Below are 13,239 nucleotides of genomic sequence, written 5' to 3' on the forward strand. Positions count from 1 at the left end.
ACAAAGTATTTCATGAATAAACACTTTACAATGATCAAGAATACTTCTCGACATCATATTTGGAGATTTTAATAGCATTGGTCACAATGATGATTATTGCAGATCCCAAAGAATTGTGTTTGGGTTTTCCAATCCGAGCAAATATTTTCTGCGACTATTCAGTAAATTCTCGCTATAAATCATTACGGTCCAAAAACAATAAGAATTAGTGTATTCTTAAGAGGTTGCACGTTGCCGCGAAAATACTTTCTGACGCCTTAAGCGCCTCGCTGCCTTCTTCCCCTTTCATGATTTGCAGTTTTGACGCGTTCCACAAATACAATACTCTAAAAATCATAGGTTTACTATGGTAGAAAATCATAGCCAGAGTAGACAGTTTTCAGTATTGCAGAAATATTTTCCATTGAGAAAATTGTCAGCGGCAACAGCTGCCGCGTTGTGCTATCCGTCTGATGAGCGTCGTCATGTCGTCGTTTGCGGGGACACGAGGGGTTGGATGGCATGGGAGGGGGGGGTCTCCCCCCTAGGGTAGGCTATGGTAGCTCGCTAGGTTCACCTGGGTAGTAGACGATGCTCTTCCGCCGCGTGTACTCCGAGTTGGGTATGGCGAGGAGGCAGTGGAAGGTGACGGGTGCCGCGTCAGCCGCGCCCTCCGCCAGGAAGCGGTCCGGCACGTCCACCCACGCCTCCGCGTCGAACACGCCCGTCTCCGTGCGCCGCGTCTGCACCGTCACGCCCTCCAGCGGCAACCTGCGAACCAGAGAGCCCGACCCACGCAAAATAAGATGCGTCCACACTCATTTTGGCGCCTCAATCGCTCACATTTGGAGTGAACGTCATCTTGAAGGGCGTCCAAACTCGTAATGGAGCGACAGGACGCAAATATATAAGCACTTTATTATTAGGGCCCCGGATTTTGAACACGTGAAGTATATCCTTAAATACGGCATATCGCAACCCAAGGATTCCAAGTGCTTGAAGCGAGACAGCTAGCTGAAGGATAATCCCAATGGCGGGAGTCTATTTTATGTGTTGATCACAATAGCATTGGTTACCTCTTCGAAAGAGGAGTACCATTTACTCATTGAAAAAACGAAGGACTTCAACAGTACGAGGCCGGATGAGTCAGATGTTTTCAATTGCAAGAGAAATTTTGCGTATTCCGCATGAATGTAGTTTAACTCTGGTAATAACTCTATCTTATCAAGTTGTCGGATATATACAGGGTTCGTCCGGAAGATAAGTGTACTGATTTTTTCCCGCCGTTCCAGGCGCGCCCAGCACCGCTCTGACGGGCTGCGATTGGAGGGGGGTATGTTGGCAAGCGACGCTGAAAAAGGCAGTCGGCTCTGAGCTGTGGTGTAGTGAGGAGCTCTGTTAACGCGAACCTCCACGCTCGACCCACGTCACGGAACGCGATGCCGAAGTTTTTGGAGCAGCGTTATTCCATCAAAATTGCGGTAAAGCTTGGGAAATCGTCTACCGAAACTGTCGGTATGATTAACCAGGCTTACGGGGAGTCAGCCATGTCCAGAAACATGATCTTTCGGTGGCACAAGATGTTCGTGGAGGGCAGAGGAGAGGTCGACGACGAATCACGGCCTGGACGCCCATCAACGACACTCACCGACGAAAATGTGCGAAAAGTTCGCGATGTACTGAACTCTGATCGTCGTCTTAGTGTTCGGATGATAGCAGAGCAGTGTAATGTGCCAAAAACAATAGTGCACGAGATTATTAGGGAGCAATTACAGATGCGAAAAATTTGTGCAAAGTTGGTGCCGAAAGTGCTCAGTGATGATCAAAGACTCAATCGTCTGGAAATCGCGACACAACTTGCGGATCACTGCAAAAATGGACTTGGCACCACCGGACTTCTTTCTGTTCCCGAAGATAAAGAGGAGTTTGAAAGGAACGCGATGCGGGACTTTGGACGCCGTCAAAGAGGCCGTGGCGACGTGTCTTCGATAGGTTCCCGATGATGCCTTCGCGGGAGCGTTCCAGGAATGGGAACGCCGCTGGAACAAGTGTATCGACTCACAAGGGTCCTATTTTGAGGAATATTAGCTTAAGATATGTAAAAGTGTAATAATTTTTTTTTTCCTGAGCTCAGTACACTTATTTTCCGGACGAACCCTGTATATTTGGAATGTAGAGGTAAGAACACATTTCCTTTTTGGTGTTTCATTTAATGACAAAGACACCGACTAAATATATGGTTTCAGCGCTTGTTAAGTCTTATTTTGGTATATATGCACATTACGGAAAATAATCTTCAAGCGTAATTTTGTGTTCGAAGAGTGTAAGCATTTTGTAACTCACTTAGTACACATATAGCCGTCTGAATGATTCCAACTGTGTAATCATTGGTCGTTGGGCAAAACTTTGCCAAAAGAGTTACCGTTTCAATACGCAAGCCCACAAAGTAATCAAACCAACAAACATGAAAAAACGCCAGCAAAGACTAAATGTACGGATAAATATTGAATTAATTCTAAGCTTAACTTATAAAGATAAAATATTTATTGAGAAAATTACGCATGCATGTAAATGACCTGCACACGACACAAAGCATATCTTAAAACAATTACTGACAAGGAATTATGACCGAAAAATTAGCATGGATTAAAATATAATATAAACGAGATAAAAAATTTTAAATATTTTAAATTTAATATTATCTCGTCTAATTAACCATAAACATGTAAATAAACCGAATTTCGGTTTGGTTCCCCCCGTACTAAGCCCTATACGGCGTGTGACATTCACACATTAGCAGGGTAATAAGGGGGACCAGTGCCTTTCCCTTTGCCGGTTATGGTTTCCCAGGAAGACCTGGTACCCGAAAAATTACAAATTTTGGGTGGAGCTGCAGTTGCCCAGAGTGTCTTGCTCGGGAATCGACGAACTCGAGACCCTCCGGTCAGTAGTCCAACGTTTTACCCCTGGACTGCGGCGACCCACATCTGGACTAGTAACTAAAGCAAAATATTTGAACAAATGGATAATTTATTGAGTTAAATATAGTCCGATAAGGTAAAATGATTACGAGAATAGTAAAAAAAATCCCCCAAGTTACTAAATTAAAAGATAGAAATGGAAAATTTCAATATTGCCGCATTAGTTGTTAAATGAACTCGAAAATTACGCAAAAACCATTATTAGGTTTTTCAACTACACAAATTTGCATCTCAAAATATTCACATTGGGGAATCCTCTGAGTATTCCTTATTCTTATACGATTATATAGATGGTAATACTACTGCGTACGGTGTCCAAACTGAAGCTGCCTTTTCATTAGGCGCCTTACATTTAGGCATCCACCTAAAAGTATGCTCCCTAATGGCTAACGAGTCTGGACGCAGCTATACTCGAAAATCCTTTCCCATGCCACGGCAAAAGAGAAGCATTGTGAAGGAAAAAGGAGCGATTTCTAATAGCAATCCACTACGAATAATTGAATTGTGACTCTGACGAGGTGCTGCTCGGCGAACTCGACCGTGAGAAGGAACAGCAACCACTCTGTCAATGATTCTAATGACGACGACATGTGTACAAACATACAACAATAACGTCAATGCAACTATTTCAGGGTGAAAAATTAATTCGCATTGACCGGGTTTCGAACCAGGAACCCGAATGCCTTTGACATTTTATGCTCGGGTTTTCGTCACAACATCATGTTCCTTTAAAGCCCCCAAAATTTCGAAGTGTAATAGGCACTCGGTCGGGCATCAAGGGATCCGGTTCGAGTCCCGGTCAAGGCAAACGATTTTTAGACTCTTAAATTGTTGCATTGTATTATCAGAGAAATGTTAATATATTAAGCATAAAGCTTTCGGTGCTAACTATGAGTACACCATTATTCTGAATTTGGCAAACCTAGCTATCTAATTGAATAATTTAATTCCAAAATTTGAATAGAATTTTTTGAATTTAGTACTCCTAAATGGATGTACCTATTGTAGAGTTTTCCTTGGGTTTAATTATGACTTTCTTGCCTCGCAATTGACCCCAAGAGAACAGCTAAGCTAAAACGTCGAGACAATTTCTATGAAAGGATGTCTTAGAAGATGCTTGGGAGCGAAGTTATCCAATGGGAGAAGGTGCGTCTGAGACAAATGAACCGAGAATGTCAATGATCGTCCAGTCCTTTGCTGACGCCCGAAATTCACTTGTGATACATTTTTTAGTAATGCTTTTAATGTAAATGAAACGCACAGAAAATTCAGTTTAAAAAAGCTGCGTGATGCAAATGTTTTTATTCACTTAAAATAACTAAAAGGTACTATACGAAGGTAAAGTGAAAATTTCTCAGTCTGGCACTGAGATTGCGTTCCCATCAGTGAAACTTAATGACTCCTGCCCGGGTGCACGTGTCATCAGTTCGTACGACAAGTTTGGATTTGTTCTCTCAAGTAGTTTGCTTACACGTATTGTTGCAGTAGACGTCTTTCCCGTTTTTCGTTGCGAAAAGCAACAGTTTACCCGGAAATCGAGGGACCCGGTTTTGTATCCCGGTCAAGGCGAATGCTTTTACACTCTGAAATTGTTGCATTGAAATGAATATTAGCCGATGACTCCGTGAAAAAGTTACTGCCACGGAGTGTCACGCGGTTTCTTGGAATGATGCAATGACGTCTCTAACTGCCGGACAGACATCATGGCAGTTACGAGGCGTCATAATACGTTTATCTCAAAGTAAACTTTACTTCGCAATCCTCCACGAAGGCGTGTGGCGAGGGCGTTAGATGGTCAACCATTAAAGGACTTGGTATTTATTATCGTGGGGTATCATTTCATCTTTTAAAAGTTTGAATTCACGAATGCGATCTATCCTACTGACATTATTACGAACTCTGCGCGAAGAAAAAATGTTCCTTGAACTAGAAGGGTATGTACTCGTACATTTAAAATGAGAGCACCTACGGTCATGAGGCAACGGAAAATAAAGTTACCGAGACCGCAAACTTGAGTGACCCTAGATTACTTTAAATAGACATGGCTGCGTCACGAATTCACGATGCCACTTTCCATGGAGCAACGATACGCGATAAAATGTTGTGTTAAGTTCGGGAAATAGCGTTCGGAGACCATGATTAAGGACGGAAGGTGCTTTCGTAATATCTGAAGGCTTCTCGTGTAGCGTGGTATCCTGGACCGCTCTAGAAGTGACCCGAATTTTTTAGATGACATGGTTACTGGTGACATATAGTATGCTCCGAACAATGAAAAGGAGCTTGAAAAGCAATGAATAGTGCGGAATTCTGTTTCTTTTGAAAGAAATCGAAAACAAATTATAAATATGAACTATGACATTAATTTTGTATACAAGGGATAAAATATCACATGATTACGTTAATATATGATATATTTGATTATCAGTTTCTCACAATATCTGAAAATATTTTCACCCATTCCACTGAACGTGGTTAGGCTCTAGGCATGAGGAGTTTATATGAGGCTATGCGAAAAGACCTAATAGTACAAATAATTATAACAAATTATGTTTTTAACTCTCATTCGTTATCATTCAAGTAAATACAATGCACTCAAATCAGTGGCGGATCCAAAATAGGACCCCTATTGCAGAATATTGTCTATTCCATTTAAATACAAAATTAGTAGTAGTATTTTTCAGGGGAGGCGATCGACAGCCGAGGTCCTTTACGCCATTAGGGATGGACACGGAAGGATGAAGGGTGAAGAAAGAAACCCGGAGTCGGCATTTGCCTACTCTTATAAAGGAAGGGCGCCAAAGGGTCCGCAGCTTAACGTCCCATCCAACGGACGATGTACTCACGCAAAGTGCTCTCCACAAAGCACCTCAAGTAGGGATAGGGATACCACTGAAAAATATCTACCCTCTCCACGATTCGAACCCGGGCTCTATCTGTGGGAAGCCAGTACGTGAGCTACCGTACCATCTCGAACCCCAATACAAAATTAATGTTCCTTATCTATCCAACAGTAAATTTTGTTCCCCGAGCACAAAATCAGCTAAATGCAGAGTTCGTTGCGTCTCTAATTTATTGCAATTAGCTCAAATTTAACGCGATTTTCATATTTCCTTTTGGGAAATATAATTTTTTAAATTAATTTTGTTCATATGTTGAAATGACCACCCCTTAAAAGTATTCTACGAACAACCGCTGCTGTTTTTAGGATGGCACGGTTGAGTCCTTTTAGGAACACGTGTAATCATTGAAATTATTTGGCAAATTGAGTCAGTGGGATGCGGGGTGGGGGGGGGACTCACAGAGTGGCCAGGTCAACCTCGATGGATTCGTCGTCGTCGTCTTCGGCGTCGTCGTCGTCCGCTGGCGTCGCCTCCCCCTCCCCGCCCCTCAAGTGGTTGAGCGACGCTCCCGGCTGGTGGCGCAGCAGGGACAGCGTGATGTTAGGCTCGGGGTAGACGCCCTCCGCCCTGCAGGACACCCTCACGGCGTCGCCCCGCCCCGGCTTGCTCTGGGACATCATTAGCGCCTTCTCGGGGACTGCAAAGGGGAAATATCAAGATTTAAACAGATGCACACCTCAAAACAAATCGTACCTACTTGGTCTATTAGGAAAGTAATGCGCATGCTTTTACGTATTTCTCACGGAAAATAAATTTCTTGATTCAGCTACTCCTACAAATGCTTAAAATACTTAAAACAAACTCTCCCCCTGCATTAACAATAAACCAGCTGAGACGTGTCTGCCACGCCGAAGGAGGCACCCTGACACACTCTCCGCGGGAATGTCTCCTTCAGAAAAGTTGTTGTAACATGCTTTTGGATGTTTTTCACGGTCTCCAAATCCTTTCCTTTCAGCTCTCTCTTCAGTCGGGGAAACAAAAAAACGTCGCCAAGTCGGGACTCTAAGGGGGTGGTGTTCCTGGCAAGGAAGTTGGCAACGATGAAGGTCGTGTGGGAACACTTTCAACGCAAGCATCGTGGGGACCTTGGGCATTTCAAGATCCGAAAACACATTAATCAACCATAAGGTTAGTTTGGTTGGTTCGCCCTGTGGCAAGCCCAACGGCGTGTAATATTCACACATTGCTTGGTATTAAGGGAGGCCAGTTCCTTTCTCTGTTTCGTTTATGGTTTCCCAGGAAGATCTACTAGCCGAAAAAACACAGAGCTTTGGTGGAGATGCAGGTGCTCAGAGAGGCAAGTGTCCAAGAATAGAACCCGAACCTTCCGGTCAGTGGTCCAACGTTCCACCCCTGGAATATTGCGACCATTTCCAGATCCTAGAGTACTATCCCATGTATTACAAATGTCGGCATGTGTTGGGTGCCTGCAATTTGCTGGATGCTCAGTCGACGGTCGGAACGCAATGATTTGCGCACGCGATTCACGTTTTCGTCGATTCTGGCCGTTGTTGGGCGTCCAGTACTGGGATCGTCGGTGACCTCCTCCCGACCCTCCTTGCACGCCTTGTGCCACCTCCTGGACCGTGACCATGAAATGCAGGTGGCCTGGAAGGCCTCTTGAATATCTGGAAGGGTCCGGTTGCATTCTTTCCAAGCTGCACGCAAAACATGGATGGCGCATTGCTGTTCAGGCGAACGCTCTATAGCGCCGTGTTACAAAGTCGGAAAACACACTTCACGCGGGTGCACGTCTTTCCACTTAGTCCACTTGGAGTAAACTGGGGACTGGCTACGTTAGAAGAGCAGACCACCCCAGCAAATCATCTGCCCAGTTTTACCGCGCTGCCATGGATAGTGGCGTCACAATAAAAGTATGCGCATTACTTTTATAATCATTACGTATGATGAGGGGTAAAAACGAGAATTTTTAATTTTTAAATTATGTTCGGAAATTAATTTGGAAGTTGAATAAACTATTTATAATGATAGCTAATTGCTTAAATGAGTAATATGGAAAATGTCTTGGAGTGGAGATGGATTCAAAGCGGAGGAAAGGCCAATCGAAAGCGATACAATAGTAATGTGATAATGCCTCCTTCCTGGGTGTTACCCTGGATAGTAGACTAAACTGGGGTAGCCATATTTCTGGTTTATGCAGAAAACTTTTCAGTGTGCTATTTGGTACGTTCTATCAGGCTAACTGTCAAAAATGAAGTACTTATGTCAATATATTATGGTGAGTTTTACGCCCATGTAACTTTTAGTATTCTTTTTTGGGGCCCATTACCCTGCTCATGTTGTATTTAAAATCCAAATAAGGGTACTTAGACTAATGTGCAATGCACCCCTTAGAGCTCCATGTCGCCCTCTCTTCAAAAAACTTTGTATTCTCCCTCTTCCCTCTGTGTATATGCTAAGTGCTATTGTTTATGCTAAACGCCAATTTTATTACATGCCACTAACAATAGCATTCACAACCATTATACTAGGACCTGTAGTCATCTACATGTGAACTTCAGAAGAACTTGCAACTCCAGTTTTTCCCCCCAAAACATGGGACTCGCATTGTATAATATAACCTTCCTCAGGTTATCAAGAGTATTGAAAAAAATGCCCGTTTTCAAATTTAAAGTGAGGGAGTTTTTCATGTTACATTTATTCTCCACCATTGATGAATAACTGAGCATGTAACTATGTTTTGCATGTATATTATTTTATTTTATGATCATTGATGTGCTGTATATCTTGGAACATGTATGTACCCAGATCCTCAGGCAAATCTTCTTAATCCTTAGTGCAACACTTCTCGCCATATCCACGCATGCGACGTGATGAATATTCCCATTTCATCTGCGAGGCTTTCCACTTACACTGATCGGTGAAAGTCTATTAAGTTGCTTAAAAAATTCGTAATTCCAAAATACTCACCTTTGCTCGAGGGCAACACTTAAGTCACTTTGTTATCCTGAACTCTTAAGTGAGTAAGGCAACTATTAAGTTAACTAAGTATTTGGATATGTGTTACACACAAACAGTCTTCCGAGTTAAAAAAATATATATTGTGATGTATGGTAGAAATTATGAAAACCAATGAAACAATTAGGGTTGCAGATGTTACTAAGTTTAAGGCCAAAGTAATTTGCCTGAAAACTGGCATTCACAAATGAAATAAAGAGTTCACTTCAAATGAGGTCTTAGACGTGTTATTTCACGCCAAAATTTCAAAAATAAAATAGGAGTGCAAAATCTAGAGCAGGTGGAACAGTTAATGTATCTCAAAAGTGTTTTGGACCAATAAGGTCAAAGTATTAGGGACGGACGCAAGGAGAAGAAATTGACTAGGCAAAGGGGCTTTCACAAGGAAGAGGGATTTGATGGTAGGGACTTTGAGTATGGATATTAAGAAAAGACTCGTAAACACTTTGATGTGGAGCGTATTAATGTACGGCGCGGAAACGTGGTCATTGAACTTGGAGGATAGACGTAGACTGGAGGCTTTTGAAATGTGGGTGTGGAGAAGAATGAAGAAGGTGAAATGGACAGAGAAGAAAACAAGTGAGGAAGTACTCGGTATGGTAGGCGAAGAGAGGGGTTTGTTGGGAGAAATCCTATGGAGGCAGGAAAAGTATAATAAGGGGGTGTTGACCGGCAGTGGGATGTTGAAGACTGTAATAGAATGTTAGGCAAACGAGGAAATGGAAGGAAAAGGATAGAGATGTTGGACGGGATGACGGGAGGAAGGAAGTACTCAGAGATGAAGAGGGACCTGATTTAGAGTAGGATACTGGACTTTTTGTTTTGTTAGGAGATATTCATTTGGTCGTGGTGCCCACCCAAGATCTACCTTAACTGGTAGATTACTTAATAATATAAGAAGGAGAATAACTTTCATAAGGTCGTCATTTCGTTTACCACAAATAACATGGAAAACAAGGTGATGTCGACAGATATTCAAAACTACTTTTGAGATTATATTTATGATTCAATTAACTCCTTATTCTTAATGATATATTTCATTGGGCCACTTCAGAAAAGTCTCTTTGAAATGCTCAGGAAAAAGGCGATTGCGAAATAGATATTCATCATATCTATATTTCGTCGAAATTCTAGGTGTTTCTCTGATAATTAATATTTCTAATTAAGAAATGAAATTAATTAGTATTTCCGCACAGAGCTCAGTTAAAGGTTTATATTTTCTTTCAACTGTATCTTTCTAAGTTAGATATTTTTAATGAAGCGCGAATCTTTCACATTCGTAATTTGGACTTCTCCAAATTTAGAAGAAATGAAAGGAAAGAGGAGAAATATTCAGCTTTTTTTCATTTTTTTTACCTCCTCCTTTCTTTATATAACTTCAGTTGATCAAAGGTTCTTTCCTTTTACAGTAATTGCGGTTTTAAACCAAAAGGAATACATGCGTACTATTTTGCGATGTCAGTTTGAGCATTCCTTGAATGAGATCGGCAAATAAAAATTCGAGCTTCATATATAGACTTCAAATACTGAGGAAATAATGGACCTCCTTAAGAAGGAATTTCAGGCACATTTTGATACAATAGTTTTTGTTGAATTCCGTTATGATTGGGAGTTATTTCACTAATATATCCCGATGAGATAAATTAAGCTCATACCAAGAGACATCAAAGCAAATATTAATCGAAGGAATTGTAAGGTTTGTCCACGGGAGAACTGCACTTAATCCACATGAAGACAATCCCTTATTTTTTTCGTTCCATGTCACATGTAAATTAATTGAAATCAGCAGAATCTATTGTCTGGAAGATGCTTCTGAATTTGAATAAATACGCATCTGTAGTGTTGGGAAATTTCCCTTTCTCATCGTATTACTGTTCCTGGTAGCATACTGAATGTTATTATATAAAATTTTCCGAAAATTCGAGCTCAGATGTGAAAGATGCCAATGTTAATCCCATTTGAACGACATGTTATTCTCTCCAGAGGTTTGGGAGTTGATTTGAAAACCTAAATATTGAATGATGGTAACAGCAAATTTAATTTATAAATTTACGCTTCACTTTAACAAACATGAAAAATAAGCACGAAAAGTGAAGAGTCAGGCGTGATGTTGTGGAATCGAGACATAATAAAAACTTCGTTGCAATTTTCCACAGTTAAAACTTTATATCCGACCATGGTTTCGATACACTGTATTAGACCTGATGATGATACAGTGTATCGAAACCATGGTCGGAAATAAAGGTTTAACTGTGGAAAATTGCAACGAAGTTTTTATTATGAAAAATAAGAGTGGGTTTGCATTAAACTATATTATTATACGCATGTTTGGAAGAAATTCGACTTCATTAAACGGGTGGTGGTGAAATGCAAATAGAAAGTAAAAGAGGTGATATTTTGCTCTACTTACACCTCAGTTTGAATTTGCCACAAGTATTTGGGATCCTTGGGAGAAAATTAGTTAGATTAGAAGACCAGAGAAAATCCACCAGACTCGTTAAAAATGGTAATGATAAAAACTTGTGTGAGAGACCTTTTAGGGGAATTAGTCTGGGAGTCACTTGAAGTACGAAGAGAACAAGCGAGACTCAGACATTTGGAAAGGTTCAGAACAAACGAGTTCAACAATAACACTGAAGGAATTGTGATGGCCTCACACTGCTTGGGTAGATCGGACGGCATCAAGGATAAGATACGGGAGATAGAATTAGGTACAGACAGATGAAAATACTTGTTCTTTTCCATTCAAATCATGACTCATTATAATAAAAACCAAAGTCAGTTTATAAATATTAAAGATATTAAATTTACAAGTAAAGACACGATTAGACGCTTCGTAGACTTGAGGTACATGCGTGGGTGCATATGTATGTCAGCTGATTGTACATGCATTAGCATCTGTGTGAGTTGTTGAGGTTCTTACATGAATATATGCGATTCTTCGTATGAAGATTGGCACCAATTAGTTGGTTTTGCATGCAGTGTTATTCCTAATGACGTCTGGTAACCTAACACTCCCCGCCACTCGTTCTTGCGGCGGTTTACGGGGCACAATGTAGATGCAGATATTTGTGTGAAAGGTTTCGGAAAAATAGATTTATTCCAGATATGGGCATTCATCAACGGTCAGGCTCCAGCTCTTAACGCACACGACAGGAAAAAATTGTTACCAATACTTTTTTCCACAAACCCTGTACTTTACCTGCTAGTCTCAAGTTATACCTGTTAGAGTATTAAAACCCAAATTTAATGTTTCTAAAAAGAAATGTAATGTGTCATATTTTTAACTGAGTATTTTTCTTCGGATTTTCCCGCGCGAAATTTTATTGTTTTCACACAAATATTCAGCAAAAAAAACAATTTTCAATTTTAAATACTCTTGTCTACGGTTTTCATGGGTGTTATTCTTTTATGTCACGCTTTCGGACGTAATAATATTGTTGCACCGAGGTTGGTGGCAATATCTTTGGTGTGGCTCTGGAATATGTGCACCGCGCATGTCCGAGACCAAATGCCGAGGTCAGCCGCGTGGTTGCGACGTTCGTCTTGGCTCACCGAAAACGACCATAATCTCCGACACGGACTTCTCCTCAGTGAAGGTTGAGACGAGGCAGGTGTACCTCCCGGAGAGCTCGACGGTGGGTCGGCGGATGACGAGGGCTCGGTGCATCGTGTTCTCATCGTCGGTGGCCTTCTGACTCAGGTCCAGCCTCCCGCGCAACACGCCCAGGTCCTGGGGTCTCCGGCGCGGGATCCACTGGTAGACGGGCGCGGGGTCCCCGCCGAAGAACCACTTGACGACCAGGCCGCCTGCGGAGACGAGAAGACAAGGGAATTGAGGCAGTCGAAAACTAGCGATCCATGCCATTGTCACTTTTATTCACTCTGATGATTATTTACAAGAAATATTTTGTTGAAGAATAAATGAAAGGTAGATAGAATCTCGCAGATCAAATTTCTGATTTGGGACCTGCTGTAAAGCAGGATGTTGTGTTTTGCTAGGGGGTCACAAATTATTTAATTAGTAATTATGTCCATCGAAAAACCTACCTTAACCGGTAGATTACCTAATAATAATAATAAAAGTCGGTGACACCGAATGAATTTAGAGATTTGTGGCATTATTTTCCAAATTTTTATGAAATATCTTAGTTTAATTAATTAATTATAATTTCAATAAAATGTTACCCGTAAAATATTTGCAAATTGTGGAGCACGAGATATTATCCTAAACACGTTCGATTTTTTTGCGAAGCAAAATATTACCTAGAGAAAATTCATAGAAACACAAAAGAAATGGTGATGTTTTCTATCAAAAGGCATAACTACTGGACCATTTTACTTCTTGGGGTCATTTGCGGGATGAACAGATATTCCCCTTACATTGATGCACGAGGGCT

At 41.3% G+C, this 13,239-nt stretch overlaps 1 protein-coding gene across 3 annotated transcripts in view; it reads right to left on the bottom strand.

The window, feature by feature from the left end:
- Positions 1-13,239, bottom strand: part of LOC139695162 (uncharacterized) — a 647,990-nt gene that overhangs the window by 290,437 nt on the left and 344,314 nt on the right. For 2 of the 3 annotated variants that reach the window (XM_071593823.1, XM_071593821.1), the window contains exons 3-5: positions 12,395-12,649; positions 6,260-6,497; positions 557-750 (exon numbers count right to left, since the gene is read on the bottom strand). In XM_071593823.1, the coding sequence (XP_071449924.1) occupies positions 557-750; positions 6,260-6,497; positions 12,395-12,649 (687 nt within the window). The remainder of the gene's footprint in view (positions 1-556; positions 751-6,259; positions 6,498-12,394; positions 12,650-13,239) is intronic. The other variant, XM_071593822.1, reaches the window with a different exon arrangement.

Source organism: Hetaerina americana, unplaced genomic scaffold (genome assembly GCF_022747635.1).
Source record: "Hetaerina americana unplaced genomic scaffold, ioHetAmer1.1.p SCAF_6, whole genome shotgun sequence".
NCBI classification, from domain to species: Eukaryota; Metazoa; Arthropoda; class Insecta; order Odonata; family Calopterygidae; genus Hetaerina; species Hetaerina americana.